This window comes from Bubalus kerabau, chromosome 18 (assembly GCF_029407905.1).
Source record: "Bubalus kerabau isolate K-KA32 ecotype Philippines breed swamp buffalo chromosome 18, PCC_UOA_SB_1v2, whole genome shotgun sequence".
NCBI classification, from domain to species: Eukaryota; Metazoa; Chordata; class Mammalia; order Artiodactyla; family Bovidae; genus Bubalus; species Bubalus kerabau.
In genome coordinates, this window is record NC_073641.1 from 43,507,775 (window position 1) to 43,532,258 (window position 24,484).

Below are 24,484 nucleotides of genomic sequence, written 5' to 3' on the forward strand. Positions count from 1 at the left end.
AAAGGCAAAGAAGATGGTCCAAGAGTGTCTCGTATTAAGACTGCGTGATAGGTCCCAAACTTCAAAACTACCAAAAATCTAAAGAAGCGGGTGAGCTCTTTTACCAAAGGTGTTACTTTGGATCCTTCTAAGTGCAGAGTTCTTCTGGTGCATGTAAAACAGAGCTGAATTGCTTCTTCTGGGGAAGGAAATGGCAACTCACTCCAGTATTCTTGCCTGTAAAATCCCATGGACAGAAGAGCCAGGTGGGCAACAGTCCATGGAGTCACAAGAGTCGGACACAACTAAGCAACTAAACCACCACCACTGCTTATGCAGAAGGAGATTTAAAAAACGGGGAGAATCTAGCATCCAGGGTCACTGATCAGGCCTAACTCATTGCACAGGGACCTCATATCTGGACTGAGACTGAGCCCAGGCCCTGCCCCACTTGAGGCCATCTGTAGAGCCATGGTGTGGCTGCACACCCATGCACACCTGGATGGAACTAATCGAGGGCCCTGGGTCAGACATGCCCACAGGGAGAGGCACACTCAGCCCGCTCCTTTGCTGAACAGGGCACACGCCATGGCAGTGCAGGCGGAGCACCGCCATGCTGTTCACTGGCCATGAAGAAAACGCAAGAAGCTGTCGGGACCTTCAGGGTGGAAGACATTTTATGCTACACTTCCTAGACATCACTGCAGGGAATGTACAGAAATCAGGTTTGGAACTGAGAGGATGCCTTGCCTACAGAAGTTCTTAAGGAGCTCTTAACGTGTTGTTTAGTCACTAAGTTGTGTCTGGTTTTTTGTGACTCCACGGACTGTAGCCCTCCAAGCTCCTCTGTCCATGGGATTTCTCAGGCAAGAATACCGGAGTGGGTTGCCCTTTCCTACTCCAGGGGCTCTTTCCAATCTAGGGATCGAACCTGGAACTCTCGCACTGGAGGTAGATTCTTTACCACTGAGCCACCAGGGAAGCCCTCTTAACCTGTATGTGAACACAAAGCCACACAAAGCGATCCCTGACAGCCACTGAGATGTGAAATTGACACCCTTCCACTGACATGATCATTAGTTCTCTAACTCAGAATCATAACTTCTATTTGCTCAGCTGTTCCTCCCCTTTAGGTCTACACACTTTTACACATATATGTACACATCTAGCTTGGTCTTTTATTCCATTCACCATCAGGAAAAAGCTTATGAGCAAGGTCAGATTCTGGCTCTGTCCAGAGAGCCAAAGGGAGCAGTGAATGGGCCAAGGTTGAGCCAAAGCACTTTGTCCTCCCAACACGCTATAAAAGAGGGGGCTAACTAAGGGCTGCTCATAGCTTGTGCTACACTTCAGCTTCTGATCAGACTTTGTTTCTTGAGGGGCCAGCTTGCTGCTGGGCTCAGAAGTGAAAAGGTCCCTCTCACTGCCTCTAGTCTCTGAGCTGCATACCACTGACTCATGCAGATGCCTTCTGAGAAACCAAAGCTGACCCTTCACCTAGAGCCTGCTTCACTGAATCTGGCCACACAGACCACACCGTCAAGGGCCAATGTGATCAATTCCCTCATGTGTTGTGATTCCTGATTAACTGCCCTTCACTTGGGGAGCCCAGGCCTCCATTTGGTTGGCTTCCAGTTGAGTTTCAGCAGTTACGCAAATCAGATTTCTGACCGTGTCTGAAATTCTGGTGCATACAGGAATAGCAGGTTGCTTAATCTCTAAATACAGAGCCAACCCCCTTTCTAAATACAGACAAAGGTACAGCCTGACTCCTGTGATAGGTTAAAGGACCCACCCTCACCCGCTCTGACAACCTGACTTATCAAGTGTATTGCCGCCATCTTGGTTTCTAGGTTCCAACTCCCATGGGGCACCATATGTACACATTTTCATCCTTCTTCACTTGTTTTCATTCTGTCAAACTCGGCCCTACCCCCTTCTTCGCTACTGACAGCATCCAGTTTCCAAATACAGGAGGCTAGATGACTGCAATGTCTTAGAAGAAAAAAAAAAATTATACCAGCCTTTGTGTTTTTCTTCTTAAACTACAATCTTCTTGTGAAAAACTTTCCTTGGTTTCTGCAATCCACAGTAAGCTACTTACAAAAGTCAGCTACACATCCAGGCCTGCAGTTCTGACAAAAGTTAAAACATGAGCAAGGTCACTAGATTTTCCTCTTATTAGAAATGACATTAATAATGAAATCCCATGCTGGGTCAATGAGAATCGCATGTTCCAGGGTCAGCTTAGCTGGCCGAAAGTAAGCGTTCTTATAGCCAATAAGGAAACACTTCTAAATATGAGAAAACATGATATTCACTTATTTATTTTACAGAAAACATCTTTTTCTTCCCCCCCAAGTGACAACACCAAAGAACTCAGATTGTACCTGTCTGGCCCAGCAATCAAGTCTGCAAAAGGGGGGAAAGGAAATGAATCATTTTTGAGTGAGATAGCAGAGTTCTGGTTCCCCTCTCAGGTTCTTTCAGTGGCATGTCTGCCCACGTGGTGGGTCTCATGGGTACCTACACCAGTGGGTTCCCCAATGAGGGGAGAGGGTGAAAATCCAACTGTAGACACAGTTTGCCTGACATTTCTTTCCTAATGTTTGGATCCTGCAGAAAATCTTCAACTTCCTGGCTCCTGAATCTCCCCTTTCGGAGGCAGTCATACCATCTAACAGAGACTGAGATAGTAAAATCAGTTTCCAAAATGAACAGCTCATCTGAACTGCCAAAGATGTAATAAGCTGATCAACCCACTGGTCACACTGATCCTGAGTGATGTCAATTGAGGATGGCAAACATCTCCCTCGTGGGAAAAGACCCTGATGCTGGGAAAGATTGAGGGCAGGAGGAGAAGGGGACAACAGAGGATGAAATGGATGGATAGCAGCACAGACTCAATGGACATGAGTCTGAGCAAGCTGTGGGAGATGGTGAAGGACAGGGAAGCCTGGTGTGCTGCAGTCCATGGGGTTGCAAAGAGCCAGTTGACTCAGCAACTGAACAACAAGAGTCAACAGTCCATATTTTAGGCTTTGAAGGCCACATCTGTCTCAGTCCTGTATTTTTTTCTCTCTTGTATTTTTACCTCATCCTGTATTGTTTATCTTCTCTTTCCTTGAAAATGGAAACCACATTCTTAGCTCTGGAGCCATGCAAAAACAGGCTGGGGAAGGCTGAATTTGGCTCACAGGCCACAGTGTACTGCTCTGACTGCTTCCAGAATGGACCCTGGGAAGGAGTCTGTCTGCCTGCCTGACTTGCCTTAATTTCCTGCAAATAGCACCTGAGACAGACTGGTGTGAAGGACAGGGGACCAATGGGACTCATCCAAAGGTAGATGGTAGCAAGAGTGGGTCGGGGTGGAGAGGTCCTGTGGCCCTAAAGACCACAGGAGTGCCGCTCCCCCACCCATAAATAGGTCTAGTCGTGGAAGGCTGAAAAGTCAGAGATAAGGTTTGGGCTTGCCTTGACTAAGCACAGCCATCTCCCAGCCCTCCAGGCCTAAAATGCAAAGCCACAAGGCTTGGCCACCACAGCTTGAAGACAACAGTCAGCCAGTGAGTGGTTACCAAAGCAGCTCTCACATCTGCCTTCCCAGACACACCCCTGCGGCTAGCAGGGCATTCTCGAAAACTCTGAGGGTGTTGAACTTATTCAGCTGTAATACAGTTCTCTGCCTGATTCTGACACTCCTGTCATGCTGACCACACATGCCACTTCCGACCTACCCCAGCTCAATTTCATGACACTCTGACCACTTTATTGTGGGGGAAATCTAGGTCCAATTATCCAGGCGCCAACCAGAAGCAAAGCCTGGAAATGGTTCAGAAGCCCAGGCTTGTGATGGTCTTTTTTTTCTGTTCTGCTTCCTTATCACAAGCCCCAACAATGGAAAGGATGCGCTGAGATTCAGCTACAACCAAAGGAGCCACAAATCAGTCCTTAAATTATCCTTGCATGTGGCTGCCACCCTTGGCCCTCACTGTTTATTTTCTGCTCCCGAGTATGAACACAGTACAGTGATAATTTCCAGCCCTCTCCCTGATCATGTCACCCCCTGCCCCGCATCACTGCTGCCCCCATACAAATATTCAGGATCCACACTTTACTCTCACCATTCTTTCCAATTCCCCGATTGAGAAGCAGAAGCAGCCCGCCTTAATGGAGAAAACATTAGTGCATTCAGGCTTCGCTCTGGACCCCAGTCAATTTCTGGACATTTCACAGCTGTTATACATCTACCTCCTTTCTTACAAAAGCTAGTAAAAACTAGCAAGCACCTTGTTAGCGCTGAAATATGAAAACACAGCAACCATCAAGCCGGCAAATCAGTTTCTGGTTGGCTATCTTTAAAGTATTTGTTCTAAAACAGTGTTTGTGGCTCGTTGATTCTCTGTCACTTTTTAAATCACCTTTAACTTAAACGCTGTATGATTTAGGGGGGCGATTTTTTTTAGGCAACCCCTATAATATAGCTGTCACTTGGTCATCAAACTAGTAACTGAGGAAATCTCTGGCTTGGGCATCATTCAGGCTCTAAGTCTGTTTCTTATGTCAATATTATCTTCCATTTCTCATACACTTAAAACAACAACAACAACAAAGAAACCTTGGAAGATGTGTAAGTTGTGTTCAGAGAGAAAATGAGACTCTCCTGGCCGCTCAGGTCTCACTCGCCTACCTGCTTCAGGAACTGATCAGGTGAGCGTTCTCCACTGTCTTTCACAGCCGTTGACACAGGACAGACTCCAAAGTGTGGTTCGCTTCATTTCCCTCTTCCATTCAGTTCTTTAAAGTCCTGGGTTATTAACTATCAACGAACATGAGAACCCTGCCAGTGCGAGCTCCGACTTCCTGCCAAGTCCCCATACTCTCCGGAGCTCAGGAGTATGAGCTCTCTCTTTCTGTGTCTCTCTCTCCTCCCTCCTCCTCTCAGCTTCACCTCCTGAGTGTGATGGCCCCACCCACAGCACTCAGATCATTTTTCATTTATGAGTGCATCCTGCTAAACTGCGTTTGCAAGAGGATAAACCAACCCTTGCCCTGCCAGCATCGTGGAACCAGGATGCTGGAACCAGGCTTTGATTTTCTGCGACTACGGGGGCATCCAACCCTGGTGGAGGTTACCCACACCTTCCTTCTGGAGGTTGTCTGTGGATCAGTTCTTCCACCAGCAAAGGACGCACACCTTGGTGATGGAGTTGAAATGGCTTCGTTCAATAGACACCACCACCACCCACTGAGGAGGGTGTACGATTTCAGGCCTAGGACAACCAGAAATACACAAGATGTGTATGTCATGTGCTCCCCAAATGTGAAGCCAGCATAAGGTGTCAAAAAGCTTTCCACTCAGTCACCTAAGAGTTCACAACAAACAACATATTTTACTTTGCATTTTCTTTCTTTTTAAAAGTTATTTATTTTTAATTGGAGAATAAGGGTTTTACTATATTGCGTTGGTTTCTGCCATGTATCAACACGAATCGGCTATAGGTATATGCATGCCCCTTCCTCATGAACCTCCCTCCCACCTCCCACCCCATCTCACCCCTCTAGGTTGTCACGAAGCATCAGATGTAAGCTCCCTGCATCATACAGAAAATTTCCACCAGCTCTCGAATTTTCAGTGCTACTCTCTCAATTCTTCCCACGTTCTCCTTCCCTCCCTGTGTCTACAAGTCTACTTTGCATGGGCTTCCCTTGTGGCTCAGCTAGTAAAGAATCTGCCTGCAATGCAGGAGACCTGGGTTCGATCCTTGGGTTGGGAAGATCCCCTGGAGAAGGGAAAGGCTACCCACTCCAGTATTCTGGCCTAGAGAATTCCATGGACTGTATAGTCCACAGGGTCTCAAAGAGTCAGACACGACTGAGAGACTTTCATTTTTCACTTTGTCCTTCCCTCCCTGTGTCTACAAGTCTACTTTGCATTTTCTATCAAAGGGCCAGTTCTTATCGTATTCAAATGGGAATAAAAATCGAAACTTTAAATAGTTTCCCCATCATGACCTCAAGGTTACAATTTTCCTAACCCAACAGTACTTCCTTCTTCTACCCCAGGACACCACCAGCAAAACCAGAGATTATCAGCCAGCCCTAGAGACTGAATTTTATAGAAACAATTGGATTTTACTAAGGAAACAGAATTTAAAAAACCAGGTTTCCATACATAAATCAGGACTTCCACTATGTGTGAAATTCACCTTATTCTGCAACTAGAGCAAGAGAGTCTTTCATGATCCATCAACCAAAGACAGAGGTCTCTAAAACCCTACAGTCATCATGGCAGGTATGAAAATTTACAAACTGTTTAAATGTAAATAATGTTACCAAAATGCCAACCATTCTTTAGAAGCCACGCTTGTCGGCAATGAAAGAGTGAATGTTGTCTGCTCATTGCAATCACTGTCTGGTCATGTGTCTAGAAAACCCAGGAGGACTGCTGAATTTTAGGATAATTTGATTTTAATCTATTCATTCTTTTTAGAGTTTTATCCACTATAGATTTCCCCCTCAAGGAACCCCAGACTGTCATGAGCTTGTCCCAAATACCATGGGAGGAAGTTCTTCATTCTTCAAAATTGTTTAAGTGTTTCATATATTAAAAAAAAATGATGACTGACTGTCCCAGACAGTCTGGTTTTCTGTTTGTTGCTTTGTTTTGTTGTTTTTTAATAATAAGATGGTTAAAAATGTCTCCTAGAAAGAAAATGCTATATATTTCTGCACACACTCCAAATCAGGTTGCAGTCATCCAAACACCTTAACACCACATCCATGGGGGAAAAAAATAAGCCATCTGCCTTTTATAGGTGAGAAAAAGAAAAGATAAAAAGTCACAGATGTATACATGATGTTTCATTGGTGGGGCAGAGAAAACCGGCAGGATTAGTGTTGAGTCTCCAAACCCAAACAGGGAAACTAGGAGCAGCCTGAATTTTCATATGCAGTCCAAGGGCCAGAGAGATGATCATGCAGGTGACCACTTGGGGTTTACCTTCCTCGTTCAAGGAAAATAGACATGCTCTGAGTTTAGCTAAGGAGATTAAAATCTGTTCTTTAAAAAAAAATTTTAAAAGAAGTGAGGGGAAGAAAGGACGTTAAAATTTTCTTGGCCCGTGACCAAGCTACAGTCTTAACAGAAGGTAAAATTTGCTTATAGAGTATTCTCTTCAGTATTAGTTTATGACATGTGCCAAAAATCTATGGTGGAACCAGTCATTCCACCTTTCTTTTGTCCTATTTTCTCAGCAAGTATGGATAATATACCATGCAATTTTGCTTTATGGGGAAATGCTACTTACTACATTTACTCATAAAATGAGCCATGTAGCTCATTCTAGCATGTGCTAGAATGCAGCAAGTACACAAGCCATTAGAAACATCCAGCCATCCAAGATTTCAGGGCAGATGAGTTTTTGGTCAAACTGTCCATGTTAGAGAGTCTGGAGCTCAGGAATTCTCTGGTGGGCCAGTGGTTAGGTCCACTGCTGAGGACCTGGGTTCAATCTCTGATTGGGGATCTAAGATCCCACAAGCCTCAAAGCATGGCCAAATGAAATAAAACAACCAACTTCCGATGTCTGTTAAAGAAAAAAAAAAGCATTAAAAAAAGAAGAATCCGAGGAGGGTTCAGGATGGGGAACACGTGTATACCTGTGGCCGATTCATGTTGATATATGGCAAAACCAGTACAATATTGTCAAGTTAAAAAATAAAATAAAATAAAAAAAATAATAATAATAATAAAAAAAGAATCCGGAGCGCTGCTTCCATCTCACCCGCCATGGTTCCTGGGCTTAGAAGACCACTATGCCCTCCCCTTTTATGACCTGGGAGGAGCCCCATCGATTACTTAGTTGTATTTTCTCATTGGTGGGGATGTGGAGAAAGAGGACCCGAGAGACAAGGGAACTTGCCAAGGTCAGGGCACATTAGTGGAAATACTGAGAATGAACACAGATCTTTCGGATTCAAACTCTAGGACAGAGCTGGCTGGACAAAAATGACAGGCATGGGCTCAGTGATGGCTGTCCAGCTGGTAACAAAGTCCATCATGAGGGGACACACACTCCCATTAGCCAAAGCAGAAGAGTCACAAATGAAGTATCAGAAGTGATTCCCACCAGAGAAAAGAATCCACAATACCACAAAAGCCTATGGACACTTCTGGGTACATACCGCAAAGAATCAGAAGCAGGACACAAAGGGCTATTTGTACAACCACATTCATAGCAGCCACGCCTAAAAGGTGACAGCAGCCCAAGGTTACATACATGGAACAGAATATTACCGAGCTTTAGAAACGATGGAAACTCTGACGTACACTACGACAGAGATGAACCAGGAGGACATTATGCTCAGTGAAATAGACCAGTCACAAAAAGATAGATTTTATATGAGATACCGAGAGAAGTCAGATTTGCACAGACAGAAGGCAAAATGTTGGCCCAGGGATGGCGAAGAGGGGAGAATGGGCAGTTACTATTTAATGGGCAGTTTCTATTTAATGGGCAGTTTCAGTTGCAAGATGAAAGATGTTCTGGAGATGACTGGGATTTACACAACAATATGAACATACCTTATACCACAGAACTAACTATACACTGAAAAATGGCTAACACTTTTCCATTAAAATTTTATAATTTAGCCCAGATTTATATCACATAAATTTTATATTATATATACAGTTGTCCCTTGGCATCTGCAGGTGACCAGTTCCAGGACTCATCATGGATACCAAAATCCACATACACTCAAGTCCCAGGTTGGCCCTCATATCCATGGATTTTGCATCCACAGATTCAATCAACCTCTGATCATAAACATAAGTAGTATACATATCAAAAGAAGCTCACATAAGTGGACCCACGTGGTTCAAACCCACATTGTTTGAGTGTCAACTGTATTTTGAAAAAGCTGGCGGAATTTGAATTTTCTTTACAATTTCCTGTTGGTCAGTCCTAAGGCTATCAGACTTCATATTATCGAAGCCACAGAGTGAAAGGCTACCACTTGCCAAAATTCATAAATGACCTGCAAACACAGAAAGCACTCAAGTTTCCTTCTCTTTTTCCCATCCCCCAGTCAAAAATAGTTCACAGAGAATTATGAAAGCCAACAGTGCTCAGTTTGTCTCCATAACCTGTGATGGGAGATAAGTGATGCTGATGGGAACACCCCGCCACTTGTGCAAGCAGGGACAGCTGTGACCTTTGGGCAACTGAGAGCAGCAGTTCCCTTCCAACTTCCATCATCAACGCGGAGGTTTCACAAACACCCTTGAGAAAGTCAAGCTCTATGCAGCTATGACCCTTTCGTCTCCTCCACAAAGCCCTCTTAAGAGCTCACATACCCTTTCACCTCACTCCACTTCGGCAGCATATACAGATGCCATCATGCTATTTTTTTGGTCCTTAATTATACACAGAACTGATTTTAAGCTGTTAAATGTGTCCAACGAGACCCCACATTGCTGGTGGACAGAGCTTCCCAGCTCTCTGACCATCAGTTCTCAGCCTTCATCCTTGACCTCTCTCTTCCCTCCTGGAGGGCTAGGGTGGCTGAAGAAGCACCAGCATTTCTCTCTTTTCCTCTTCCCTGGCTTATCCCTTCTACATCTATCACAATAATAACCAAGGAAGAGTCTCCAACTCCTCAACCTCCATCTCTGTTCAGAGTTTCAGACCCAGATCTCTGCCTGCCTCCTGCCCAGCTCCAACGAGATGTCTTTCAGGCATCTCAAACTCAGCAGGGCCTGAAATAAAACCCATCATGTTCTCTGTCACCTGGTTCCTTCTCGTATACTTCCTCTTTTCATTAATGTCAATCCCCACTCACTCAGGAACTCTTGAGAGGGTCCTGAACAGCAAGGAGATCAAGCCAGTCAATCTGTTAGGGGAAGCACCCTGATTGAAACCACCGACCCTGGCCAGGCACTATAGCAACTATTTGCATGAGTTGTTTTAGGACAGGAGGTCCTGGTAAGGAACAGGAAACTAATAAGCCTCCACCAACCAGAAGAGTTTGGGAAAGGTCAAAGGGAGACACCACCTGTCCGACCACCTCCCAGAATCCTCCTCTCTGGCATCCATCTTGGCCAATCAAGGCGTGCACCACCAGGAAGGACTCTGAGTCAGAATGATTGGCTAAGGACAACCCGGATATTAATCCCATCACCATAAAACCTGAGACTGCAAGCCATGTGGCAGAGCTGTTCTCCTGGGTTCTCTTACCCTACTGCTCTCCCCCTGGGTGCCCTTTCCCAATAAAATCTCTTGCTTTGTGAGCACATGTGTCTCCTCGGACAATTCATTTCCGATTGTTAGACAAGAGCCCAGTTTCGGGCCCTGGAAGGGGTTCCCCTTCCTGCAACAAATCCTCAAGGAAATCAACCCTGAATATTCACTAGAAGGACTAACGCTGAAGCTCCAATACTCTGGCCACCTGATTCAAAGAGCTGACTCACTGGAAAAGACTCTGATGCTGGGAAAGATTACAGGCAAAAGGAAAAGGGGGTGGCAGATGATGAGATGGTTAGATAACATCACTGACTCAGTGGATATGAGTCTTAGCAAACTCTGGGAGATGGTGAAGGACACAGAAGTCTGGCGTGCTGCAGTCCATGGGGTTGCAAAGAGTCAGATACGACTTAGTGACTGAACATCTACAAAAGTCACTCAAGCACAGATGAATCATTGTCAACTCCTCTCACATTTGGTGGTGAGATACTCTACCTCTTAAATCTTTGACCTGTGTCTGGCTTTACCTGGCTTTGACTCCAACTACTCTCTCTTCCTCAGTTGTTGATCCCTTCAATCTAATGTAATCTTATGTATTTACCATTGGATGCGCACTGAGACATCCAATGGTAAACACATAAGAGCGGCTTGATAATTCCTCATTGTTCTAATAAATTCTCATGCCCAAAGAATAAAGCCATTCTTGATATCCCTCCAATGACTATATCAGGAAACATGTTAGCTGCTGCTCCTTTTCGTGTATCTATATTTGCACATAAACCAGTGCCTTTCCCCTACAGGGAGGAGGAGGGGTTGTTACTGGCATCTAGTGGGTAGAGGCCAGAGTTGCTGCCAAACACCCAATGATGCATTAGACAGCCCTCTTCAACAAACAACAAATCATACAGGTTCTTAAAGCCTTATATTATACTGTTCATTGTTATGGTGATGGCTTCCCATTCTAGGGACTGCAAGCACAAAAGTTGTCAGGGTGCAGGAAATTGAAAGAGAAAAGCAGGTTAGGCAAAAGGCGTGTCCTTCCTAAAGCATTCAGATTCAAAAGTCCAAAAACTCTGAGCTGAATCCTGCAGCAAAGGGGTGGGTTCACAGCTTCTCAGAGGCTTCTGAGCTGGGGTGGGGGATGTTCACCTTGCTGGCACTGGTTTCCTTATAAGTACTGGATCAATGTTTATTATAAAGTTCCCTCTTATATTTTCCCTTCAAAACCTGGCATGCTCCCAGGTTCCAGTAAACAAATGGAAAAAAAGGACAAAACTCTCAACTCATATCCTTAACACAATTTCACTGTCCTTTTGAATTTTCCCCTCAAGGATTCTTTCTTCATAATCTTTCTAATAACTTTAGCTTAAAAAAAAAAAAAAAAACAACAACTCTATAACGTATCAGTTTGAGGAGATATTCTATGAAGGAAGGACTCTATTGTCAAATAAGTTACAGAAATTTGTATACCAGCTCTCCTTCTAACTGGTGTGTCCAAATCTTATGTTATCAACCAGTTCTCATTCCTGTCTTTTTATAACATAGCTTACTCATCAATAACAGGTGCTTTGAGGACTTTTTGAAAAACTTTAAGGTGTTCTCCTCGGCTCTCCTTCAGTATAGGCATTTTTTTGGTTTAAACTTTCCTTTGTGTGCAGAAAAGTGGCAACTCTCCCTAACTCAGTCCCCACCCTTCCGGGGCTGGGACCCTTTTTTCTTTCTCATAGCTGGTCTCCACATCTAAATGAACATGGATACGCTGAAACTGCCCAGTGTTCTTTAGGAATGAACTGCCCTGGGTAAGGATGGATCAATGCCAAGGGAGTTCACATTGGGATAAGAAACTATAATGGAACAGGAAGTGCAAGGTGGGGAACAGGAAGTACACGGATGAGTCCCAGGACCTGGTTCCTGGACAAGGACAGCTGTCTCTTAGGGCTACTGGTCATCTCAGGTCAACTTTTCAGAATCAAGGCCCATTAATGAGGATTAGGTCAGTCCATGAAAAAAGATGCACGTGTTTCTTCTGGACATAGATGGAGAAAAGGACCAATCACTTCAGGGCAAGGAAAACCTAATTCAAAGGAGCAGAAAGCCTTCATGACTTGCATAAATGACCAATTACCCCAGAGAAATCTGGAACAGTACATGCCCTCACATCAAGGCATTTACACCTTCCTGGCCTCTAGTGACCCACCAGCCAGAGGTCTTAGTTACCAGTTGAATCCAGCCCCATCACAACTTGAACTCACTCCTGTGAATCCTGCCCCAACCTGAGGACTCCCTGGGCCAGGTCATGGAAGTCTGTGGTTACTCACACTCAGAGGTGAAGAGGGAACAACGCACTTCCTTAGCCAATGTCACGGCCACCTGCAGCTGGAGATCTCTAATTCTTCTCCAGGCCCTGGCATCTCTAAGAAATCAATTTCAGGAGCAGCCCTGCAGACAGTTCCCCAAAGCGTCAGTATATGGTCTTATTAATGTCTATGAGATAAACTCTTAAAAGCAGAATCAAAGAATAATTAAGAAGAGCCTCCTGGAACTTCCCTGGTGGTCCTGCGGTTAAGAATCCACCTGCCAATGCAGGGGACACGGGTTCGATCCCTGCTCCAGTAAGATCTCACAAATCACGGGTCAACTAAGCCCACGTACTACAATTACTGAAGCCCTAGAGACCAAGCTTCACAACAAGAGAAGCCACCACAGTAAGAAGCCCATGCACAACTTACAGAGTAGCCCCCACTCACCACAATGAGAAAAGCCCGAGCACAGCGACGAAGACCCTCCTGCCCACTGTGCAGGTGTAGTCCTTAAAACTGGGGTCCTTCTAGGCGTCAGGGGTGGGACCTGGGACAGTTATCAGTTCCGTAACCAAACTGTCTTATGGAATTTCACCTTTTCCCAGTCTGCCTTCAGTTGTTTCATTAATTTGCCATGAGCTCAGCCATATATATTAAAAAAAAAAAAAAAAAAAAGTTAAAATTTTTTCTAGCATTTCAGGTGTTCAGTAATTAGTGAGAAATAGTGTGTGACATGCCTTTATTTAAAATGGATAACCAACAGGGACCTACTGCACAGCACAGGAAACGCCTCCCAGTGTTAAGTGGCAGCGTGGATGGGAGGGGAGTTTGGGAGGAATAGATATGTGTATGTGTATGTGTATGGCTGAGTCCCTTCGCTGTTCACTGGGAAGTATCACAGCATTGTTTGTTAATCGGCTATACCCCAATACAAAGCAAAAAGTTAGAAACGACAAAAAATAAAGTTACCAGAAAAAAGAAATGGCATGTTAGATAGGTATATGTTGATTTTATTATGTTCAAATTTCCCTCCTAAAACACCATGTCCATATTCTAGTATAAAGAATGATACCTTTTCTTTCAGTCATTGGGCCTGATATTTTCTACTTGGTGGTTTCTTTTTTAATTATCATTATTATTAGATTTCTTGTTGTCTGTGAGCTAATTTGATTGTTTCTGTTCTGTTGAATTCTTTTTACTATTTGTGAGCTAATAAAAGCAAATAAAAGCATAAAAAATATATATATATAAGTAAATAGATAAAACAAATGAATAAAGGGCCTCCTCTAAGCATTTGGGGCAGATGAGACTCTGTCTACATGAAAAGGTTCCCATCGGGGTAAGCAAGTGTGCTAAATGGGAAATGATGGATAATGGTAATGAGGATCAGGAATTCCAAGGGAGGTGTCATCATGGGCTGGGACAAGCAGGACAAACTTTCCCGAGGATGTGGGTCTTAAGTAAAGGCTGCTTCTTGGTTTTGACATTTTTCCCACCATTTCAATACTCCTCCTTTCACAGAGGAGAAGAAAGTGGGCTACTCCTCGTGCCTGCTGCCCCTGGAGACTACTGTGTTCCAGCCCAACCCACCTAACCTGGCATCATCACAGGGAACACAGCATGCCAGATGCCAGGCTTGTTAAACAGACCCGCTGGAATGGACTGCTGCCAGCCGGGTTCAGGATCACACTGCTGCCCACACTGGCTTAGAGCCCATGACAAAGTCAACAGTCACAACTCCATTAACACTCTACACGAGGAAACAAACATGGTGGGCTTGGAATCCCCCACTCTTTATATTTTATTTTGACTACATTGCTATTGTCCAGTAGTCGAAGGAGCCACTCATTTTGTTCTCAGAAACTGAAGGTGGGGTGGATGGATTGTTGTTGTTTAGTCGCATTGTTGTATCAGACTCTTCTGTGACTCCATAGACTGTAGCCCACCAGACTCCTCTGTTCATAGCATTTCCCAGGCAAGAATACTGGAGTGGGTTGCCACTTCTTTCTCTAGAGGATCTTCCTGACCCAGGGATCAAATCCATGTCTCCTACATTGGCAGGTGGATTCTTCACCACCTAGCCACCAGGGAAGCCTGTGTCATAGATGGTTAAATGCTCCATAATGACTCTGCTGAGCAAGGTACATCCTAAATACACATAGACTGCAGGAGTGTATACACATTCTAAAAGGCTCAGAATCAGGAGGCTGAGTTCTGGGTGGTTCCCAACATCTGGAGAATAAGCTTAGCATCTTGCCAAGGTGCTAAGCAGTCAAGGGAAGCCGCTGAGCTATGCTTCTTCGATCACTTGAACAGAGTGTACACCCAATGCACACCCCACACCTGCGACCAGGCTGCAAGTGCATTTCAGAAGGGCTGGTGTAACCTGCGTGAGCTGGAAATCTGGGTTTTTTTTAAGTGGTTTCTGTGACAGCCAACTCCTTCCCTCCCTGTCTGTCTTTTCTACTGTAAGCTTAACAGTGGCAATGGAATTCCCCAAATTCCCCATGGTGCTCAGAGTTCTAAAGGTTTACTGCACCCCTTCTGTTATTTCCAGATCTCAAAATAATTCCTCTTCACAAAAACACACAGTCCCCTAAGCTTACCAAGTCTACGTTAGGATGAAAAATTATTAACTCTCCTACTCAAGTGGGGAAGGGTGGACTGAAAGCCTTGGAGGAAGAAATCGATCAAAACCCACTAAATGTTCAATGACATGTTTGGGCTCAGCTGTATTTTGAAAGTATTTCTCATCTTTACCAGAAGACTCTTCTCTTAGAATCACGTCTGGTTCTGTGGCAGTAGGAACTTGACTTCCCCAACCTCAGCTTTCAGAGCGCTAGTGAGAAAGCTGGGTCACGTATGGAAATTTCTTTCTATGAGCCTGCAAACAATCACTTATTTGTTCCCCACCCCCCCTGCTTTTTTCCCCCACAAGAAGAATTTCTCTAAATAATTGGAGGAGATTTCCCATGGGAATCAAGCAATGGTGACTTCCAGGTCTCAAACTTATCTAAAAGAGTTTAAAAACAAAAGACACAAGAATGTGCCTTGCAAGCCTATAACAATGCAAATTCTGGAAATCAGAACAGCAGCCAAAGCATGTAACATCTAGTACCTCTGTGGAGGGTGGCCATAGGGTAAAGTCTTTTTAGTATTTGCTCCACTAGGAATGTGTGGGCCTCCTAGTATTGACCAACTGAAATTTAATTGTAAGACCTATGAAAAAAGTTTGCATAGGGCCTTCATAATCTAGGGTTTCTCTGGTGGCTCAGATGGTAAAGAATCTGCCTGCAATGTGGGAGTCCCAGGTTTAGATCCCTGGGTCAGAAAGGTCCCCTGGAGAAGGGAATGGCTACCCATGCCAGTTAGAACTGGACATGGAACAACAGACTGGTTCCAAATAGGAAAAGGAGTACATCAAGGCTGTATATTGTCACCCTGTTTATTTAACTTATATGTAGAGTACATCATGAGAAACGCTGGACTGGAAGAAACACAAGCTGGAATCAAGACTGCCGGGAGAAATATCAATAACCTCAGATATGCAGATGACACCACCCTTATAGCAGAAAGTGAAGAGGAACTAAAAAGCCTCTTGATGAAAGTGAAAGTGGAGAGTGAAAAAGTTGGCTTAAAGCTCAACATTCAGAAAACAAAGATCATGGCATCCGGTCCCATCACTTCATGGCAAATAGACGGGGAAACAGTGGAAACAGTGTCAGACTTTTTTTTTTTTTTTTGGGCTCCAAAATCACTGCAGATGGTGACTACAGCCATGAAATTAAAAGACGCTTACTCCTTGGAAGGAAAGTTATGACCAACCTAGATAGCATATTCAAAAGCAGAGACATTACTTTGCCAACAAAGGTCCGTCTTGTCAAGGCTATGGTTTTTCCTGTGGTCATGTATGGATGTGAGAGTTGGACTGTGAAGAAGGCTGAGCACCGAAGAATTGATGCTTTTGAACTGTGGTATTAGAGAAGACTCTTGAGAGTCCCTTGGACTGCAAGGAGATCCAACCAGTCCATTCTGAAGGAGATCAGCCCTGGGATTTCTTTGGAAGGAATGATGCTAAAGCTGAAACTCCAGGACTTTGGCCACCTCATGCGAAGAGTTGACTCATTGGAAAAGACTCTGATGCTGGGAGGGATTGGGGGCAGGAGGAGAAGGGGAAGACAGAGGATGAGATGGCTGGATGGCATCACTGACTTGATGGACGTGAGTCTGAGTGAACTCCGGGAGTTGGTGATGGACAGGGAGGCCTGGCATGCTGCGATTCATGGGGTCGCAAAGAGTCAGACACGACTGAGCGACTGAACTGAACTGAACTGAACCCATGCCAGTATTCTTGCCTGGAGAATCCCATGGATAGAGGAGCCTGGCATGCTACGGTCCATAGGGTCGCAAAGAGTCAGACACAACTGAGTGACTCACACTTTCATAATCTAAGTAGCAAGGATAATACCAGACTCCAAAAGATACCAAGTCAGTTCAAATGCATCAAATATTACTTTAGCTACAATTGCTTATGCAGTCAGCACTGATTCAGAATGCCATCAACAGAGAACCATGCAAAGAAATAGAGGAAAACAATAGAATGGGAAAGACTAGAGATCTCTTCAAGAAAATTAAGAGATACCAAGGGAACATTTCATGCAATCAGATCAGATCAGTCGCTCAGTCGTGTCCGACTCTTTGCGACCCCATGAATCGCAGCACGCCAGGCCTCCCTGTCCATCACCAACTCCCGGAGTTCACTCAGACTCACGTCCATCGAGTCAGTGATGCCATCCAGACATCTCATCCTCTGTCGTCCCCTTCTCCTCCTGCCCCCAATCCCTCCCAGCATCAGAGTCTTTTCCAATGAGTCAACTCTTCACATGAGGTGGCCAAAGTCCTGGAGTTTCAGCTTTAGCATCATTCCTTCCAAAGAAATCCCAGGGCTGATCTCCTTCAGAATGGACTTGTTGGATGTCCTTGCAGTCCAAGGGACTCTCAAGAGTTGATTATATTCTTTGCAGCCAAAGATGGAGAAGCTCTATACAGTCAGCAAAAACAAGACCAGGAGCTGACTGTGGCTCACATCATGAACTCCTTATTGCCAAATTCAGACTTAAATTGAAGAAAGTAGGGAAAACCACTAGACCATTCAGGTATGACCTAAATCAAATCCCTTATGATTATACAGTGGAAGTGAGGAATAGATTTAAGGGCCTAGATCTGATAGATGGAGTGCCTGATGAACTATGGAATGAGGTTCATGACATTGTACAGGAGACAGGGATCAAGACCATCCCCATGGAAAAGAAATGCAAAAAAGCAAAATGGCTATCTGAGGAGGCCTTACAAATAGCTGTGAAAAGAAGAGAAGCGAAAAGCAAAGGAGAAAAGGAAAGATATAAACATCTGAATGCAGAGTTCCAAAGAATAGCAAGAAGAGATAAGAAAGCCTTCTTCAGCGATCAATGCAAAGACATAGAGGAAAACAACAGAATGGGAAAGACTAGGGATCTCTTCAAGAAAATCAGAGATACCAAAGGAACATTTCATGCAAAGATGAGCTTGATAAAGGACAGAAATGGTATGGACCTAACAGAAGCAGAAGATATTAAGAAGAGATGGCAAGAATACACAGAAGAACTGTACAAAAAAGATCTTCACGACCCAGATAATCATGATGGTGTGATCACTGACCTAGAGCCAGACATCCTGGAATGTGAAGTCAAGTGGGCCTTAGAAAGCATCACTACGAACAAAGCTAGTGGAGGTGATGGAATTCCAGTTGAGCTATTCCAAATCCTGAAAGATGATGCTTGAAAGTGCTGCACTCAATATGCCAGCAAATTTGGAAAACTCAGCAGTGGCCACAGGACTGGAAAAGGTCAGTTTTCATTCCAATCCCAAAGAAAGGCAATGCCAAAGAATGCTCAAACTACCACACAACTGTACTCATCTCACACGCTAGTAAAGTAATGCTCAAAATTCTCCAAGCCAGGCTTCAGCAATATGTGAACCGTGACCTTCCTGATGTTCAAGCTGGTTTTAGAAAAGGCAGAGGAACCAGAGATCAAATTGCCAACATCTGATGGATCATGGAAAAAGCAAGAGAGTTCCAGAAAAACATCTATTTCTGCTTTATTGACTATGCCAAAGCCTTTGACTGTGTGGATCACAATAAACTGTGGAAAATTTCATGCAAAGATAGGCACAATAAAGGACAGAAATGGTATGGACCTAACAGAAGCAGAAGATATTAAGAAGAGGTGGCAAGAATACACAGAAGAACTATACAAAAAAGATCTTAATGACCTGGATAACCATGATGGTGTGATCACTCACCTAGAGCCAGACATCCTGGAATGTGAAGTCAAGTGGGCCTTAGAAAGCATCACTACGAACAAAGCTAGTGGAGGTGATGGAATTCCAGTTGAGCTATTCCAAATCCTGAAAGATGATGCTTGAAAGTGCTGCACTCAACATGCCAGTAAATTTTGAAAACTCAACAGTGACCACAGGACTGGAAAATGTCAGTTTTCATTCCAACGCTAAAGAAGGGTAATGCCAAAGAATGTTCAAACTACAACACAATTGCACTCATTTCACATGCTAGCAAAGTAATGCTTAAAATCCTTCAAGCTAGGCTTCAGCAATACGTAAACTGAGAACTTCCAGATGTTCAAGCTGGATTTAGAAAAGGCAGAGGAACCAGAGATCAAATTGCCAACATCTGTTGGAGCATAGAAAAAGCTATAGAATTTTAGAAAAACATCTACTTCTGCTTCACTGACTACGCTGATGCCTTTGACTGTATGGAGCACAACAAACTGAAAAATTCTTCAAGAGATGGGAATACCAGACCACCTTACCTGACTCCTGAGAAACCTGTATGCAGGTCAAGAAATAAGTTAGAACCAGACATGGAATGGACTTGCTCCAAATTAGGAAAGGAGTACATCAAGGCTGTATATTATCACCCTGCTTATTTAACTTATATGCAGAGTACATCATGTGAAATCCTGGGCTGGATGAAGCACAACCTGGAATCAAGAATGCCAGAAGAAATATTAATAACCTCAGATATGCAGATGACACCACCCTTATGGCAGAAAGTGAAGAGGAACTAAAAAGCCTCTTGATGAAAGTGAAAGAGGAGAGTGAAAAAGTTGGCTTAAAACTCAACATTCAAAAAATGATGACCATGGCGTCTGGTCCCATCACTTCAGGGCAAATAGATGGGGAAACAGTGGAAACAGTGACAGACTTTATTTTCTTGGGCTCCAAAATCACTGTGGATGGTGACTGCAGCCATGAAGTTAAAAGACACTTGCTCCTTGGAAGAAAAGCTATAACAAACCTAGACAACATATTAAAAAGCAGAGACATTACTTTTCTGACAAAGGTCTGTCTAGTCAAAGCTATGGTTTTTCCAGTAGTCATGGATGGATATGAGAGTTGACCATAAAGAAGACTGAACACCGAAGAAATGATGCTTTTGAACTGTGGTGCTGCAGAAGACTCTTGAGAATCCCTTGGATTGAAAAGGGATCAAGCCAGTCAATCCTAAAGGAAACCAACCCTGAATATTCACTGGAGGGACTGATGCTGAAGCTGAAGCACAATACTTTGGCCACCTGATGCAAGAGCCAACTCATTAGAAAAGACCCTGAAGCTGGGAAAGACTGAAGGGAGGAGGAGAAAGGGACGACAGAGGACAAGATGGTTGGATGGCATCACTGACTCAGGGGACATGAGTTTGAACAAACTCTGGGAGGAGGACAGGGAAGCCTGGTGTGCTGCAGTCCATGGGGTCACAAGAGTCAGACATGACTGAGCGATTGAACAATAGCAGCAACAACGACAGAGAGCTAGATGCTTAATGGAGCAGGTTGATAGCCCAGAGTACAGAATGGAATCTGCAAGAGTTTAAGGAACTTCCCTAAATCACTGACTGTGGGAGAGTGAGGATTCAGATTTCCACCTAAATCAGGTCTGACTATTTACAAATTCATTGTTCTTTCCTCTCAGGCACCAGGCTCTTTGTTGTTATTCAGCTGCTAAGGAGTGTCCAACTCTTTGCGACCCCATGAACTGCAGCATGCCAGGCTTCCCTGTCCTTCACCATCTCCAGGAATTTGCTCAAATTCATGCTTAAAGAGAGAGATGGTAATGTTTTAGATCACTCAGCATTCATTATAGTAATGCTTGTATAAAACCTATTCACTCCACTCCTATTTCTTCATATTTACGTTTCCTCTCTGCTTGCTGTTCTGGCTTATTTAGATCACTAACCAAATTATCCATGGCTTGTCCTCATTCCACAAGTTCCTGGCTTAATTGAAAGTGACAAAGGGGACTCCGGGAAGGAAAGCAGAGTGCTCAGGGAAGGGCGGTGTTAAAAACCCAGAAGTCAGAGCTGTGCATCCCCCAGAGGGGCTGCCAGCTCCAATCAGGCCACTGCTGATGTGATAAGAGGAGGAAAGAGGGAACCACATGCTGCCCAAGGTTTTCCCTAAAAAGCCACACAGAAACACCGACACATTCTCTGGGTAACTCCTCATGTCACCAATGAGATCAGGGCTCCCCCTCAGAAGGCAACTATACTTTCCTTCTCAGGAACACCAAGGGCTTCATATGTTTTATTTTCCAAACTATTTCCTGTCAGGTTAAGGATGAGCAGGTCTTAATCTGCTTTTTCTTGATGAAGAAAATGGAAGAAAAAACAAATGTAAAGACCAAGGCGAAATCAAAGGAGAAGCCTGAAGCAGCACTGTTAGGTATGCTGTTCAAAGTGACAGGTTGTGTCTGAGAGACTCGAGAACCCCAGGGGAGGCATGGTGCATCTTTGTTCTTTCCAGGGCTTACTATCACAGTCCTTGGGGAGACTTCTGAAATATCCAGAATGATGCCCATGAATGATTTCCAGATGACTCTATGACTGAACTTTTCAGTTCTAGAAGCTCTGTGTCCTCACCCTAGCTGGTTCCACCTAGAGAGGTGACACTGGCCACTGAATATGCCAGTAACCAGTTACCCAGCTCCATACCTCTCCCTCAGCCTCATGGCACCTCCGCTCTGAGCTCCTCGAAATTCCTTTCAGAACTTCTCTTTTCTCTCCATAAATCCTCCAGTAGAAAGGGACCCCAATATTTTTTTTGGCTGCACCACTCAGCATGCATTAGCTCCTAGTTCCCCGATCAGCCACTGAACCCGTGCCCCTGCAGTGGAAGCATGGAGTCCCAACCACTGGACTCCAAGGAAGGCCCAGAGTGATCCTATTCTTGATTTCCTTCCTGGTTCTCTTTGGCCATTGGTTTACAATAGTCTGTACCTGGCAGGTGTCAAACGACATAAACGTTCTAATCCTATGATTCCCAGTTTCTCTGGCTCTAGTGCAAACTCCTGACTAATGGCCATTGAGCCCTTCAGCTGGCAGACCCCATCTTCCATCCAGAATCCCTGTTTTTTTTTCATCCTTCCCAGCAGGGTGCTGTGTCCGCACCCTCAGCCAAGGGGTAGTGCCGATCTTTGCCAAGCTTTTACTTCGATCTTTCTCCCATATTGCCAAACACTGCTGTTGAGTTTATAAAGAGTTCTGCACAAAGTGGACCTCCCATTGTGACCATCAGCACAAGGACCCTCCATAAACACTGACTGATGTTGATCGGAGGCACATACCTCTATCCTATTTCACACTCAGCTAAACCGTCCCTTCCCTCCCAGGGCTCCTGCCCTTCTCCAGGCATCCAGACACTGAGTTACATCTCCAGCCAAACAAAATCTTCTCACCCAAGGACAGCTGGGTGGGTGGTTTCTGCACCTGCGGCACTCTGCAGACGACAAAGCCTCCAAAGAACTGGCATCAACGAACACCTGGGGATCCTTGAAGAAAACAGCTGAACACATGCTGGTCACAGCCTTGCAAAAGTGACACTCAAATCAGGACAAGCTCGTTCTAAAAATAGATGCACCTGAATGAGGATGGGGGAAGGTGTCAGAAGGCGCAGGAACCCATACTTAGCTCACAGGGCTCACTTGCTGGGCTGGGACAGCCAGTGCCTGGGGTGTGAAGCAACACAAAGGTGGCCCAGGTGTGTTCGTTCACCTCTTGCTCAAAGGCAATCAGGAACCAGTGGGAGTTGAAATCAGGCCTCTGTACCTGACTGAGGGCACAGAGAGGTGCCCTCCCATCCCAGACAACTGCAGCGGGGTGGAGAGGGCAACCCCTGGGTCCAGCCAACAGTCTCTGAATTTGAAGCCAAGGAGATGTGCCCACTACAGGCAGCGCGGCCACAGCTGCCAACACAGACACCAAGGTCCCAGAATGGACTGATTATGAAGCTTTTTTACTTTGCACCTACACGCAGAAAATGTCCGGGAAAACACATGGGGAAAAAAACCCAGGCTCCAAAAACCCAAACAGTTGTTTTCCTTCCAAGGATAACTCTTTAGATGTCACGAGCACTTCTGCAAACAACAGGATCATATAGTGGTCCATACCTTCTCCCTAAAAGGCCCTCAGCACGTGCATGTGGAGATGTCTCCAGCCCCCTCCGTGTGGTGGTTTAGCCGCTAAGTCATGTCCGACTCTTGCGACCCCATGGACTGTAGCCCGCCAGGCTCCTCTGTCCTTGAGATTCTCCAGGCAAGAACACTGGAGTGGGTTGCCATGCCCTCCTCCAGGGGCTCTTCCTGACCCAGGGATCCCCAGGTCTCCTGCATTGCAGGCAGATTCTTTACTGTCTGAGCCACCAGGGACCAACCTCCAATCAACTCTTGCTCAAAACAAGAGGCTCTGAATAAACGATTTCTGAACAAAGCCCTGGTTCAAAGGTGCGCTATAAAAAGGAAAATTCCTCTGCTGACAGAGTAGAAGACAGGACCATGCTCAGAGAAGGCCAAGAGCTCCTGAACCTGTCTGCATACTGCTGGTCCTTGGATCTGCTTTTTCAAAACCATGTCTGAGAGTAATATTTGTTTCTACTGAAGATGAGTGTTGAAACAAAGAAAAATTAAAAATCGGTTAACACACACACACCCCAGCACGCGCACATGCACAGACACACACATAAATGCTCCAGTACACAGATCAGAACTCTCACATGCTCAGCTGCCAGTCTGTGACACTCTGGCCTGTACAGGGATCAAATGATGTGCTCATAAGCCTTCAGGGTGTTTCTGTCAAACCCAGCAATGCCCGTCTCTTGGGGAAAGAGTTGGGTAAGTTCGTCTGCCTTTAGGCTGAAATGTCTGAATACAAGACTCAGAGGATGATGGTTCACTTGGCTGAGAGCCCAGAGTATGAGCAGCAAGGAACAGAGGAGACCCCCAGCCTCAGGGTTCCCTGCCTCTGCGGGGAACACCAGCTGACACAGCTCTGTGGCTGGTGACCTGGTTAACTAGGTGGGGGGCGAGTAACAGGCAAAATCTAAGGAGACACGAGGCTGAAGCTGGTCTAGAAAGGGCCAAATAGAGTAGGCTCATGGGTATCCTTTCTCATGGCATGAACTTGACAGCCGCAATCTAAGAAAATCTGGTAACTTCAAAGGGAAAGAAATTTTTCCAGGGACTTCCCTGGTAGCTCCATGGTAAAGGATCTGCCTGCCAATGCAGGGGACGTGGGTTCAATCCCTGGTCTGAGATGATCCCACATGCTGTGGAACAACAAGGCCCGTGCACCAGAACTACTGAGCCCGCGTGCCCTAGAGCGCGTGCCCTGCAAGAGGAGAAGCCACCGCGACGAGAAGCCCGTGCACTGCAACTACAGAGAGCCCCCATTTGCTGCAACTAGAGAAAAGCCTGAGCAGCAGCAAAGACCCAGCACAGCCCCAAATACAAATAAATAAATAAAATTATTAAGAGAAAATCTTCCAACTAGAGTGTAAGCAACAGGCGGGTAGGTGCCATCTTTTCCCAACATTCCTTTGCATCTCTGCACAGTTCTGGAAACATCCGACT

The 24,484-nt window shown here is 45.0% G+C and overlaps 1 protein-coding gene across 17 annotated transcripts in view; it reads right to left on the bottom strand.

The window, feature by feature from the left end:
- The window catches only part of PDZD2 (PDZ domain containing 2), a 216,348-nt gene that overhangs the window by 140,173 nt on the left and 51,691 nt on the right, over window positions 1-24,484 (bottom strand). For 3 of the 17 annotated variants that reach the window (XM_055555285.1, XM_055555286.1, XM_055555287.1), the window contains exon 4: window positions 5,120-5,252. The exons of 8 other annotated variants lie outside the window; for them this stretch is intronic. In XM_055555285.1, coding sequence (XP_055411260.1) covers window positions 5,120-5,252 — 133 coding nt within the window. Of the gene's footprint in view, window positions 1-4,669; window positions 4,799-5,119; window positions 5,253-12,544; window positions 12,775-12,973; window positions 13,111-24,484 lie in introns of those variants that run through there. 6 more of the 17 variants (XM_055555296.1, XM_055555294.1, XM_055555295.1 and 3 more) reach the window with 6 other exon arrangements.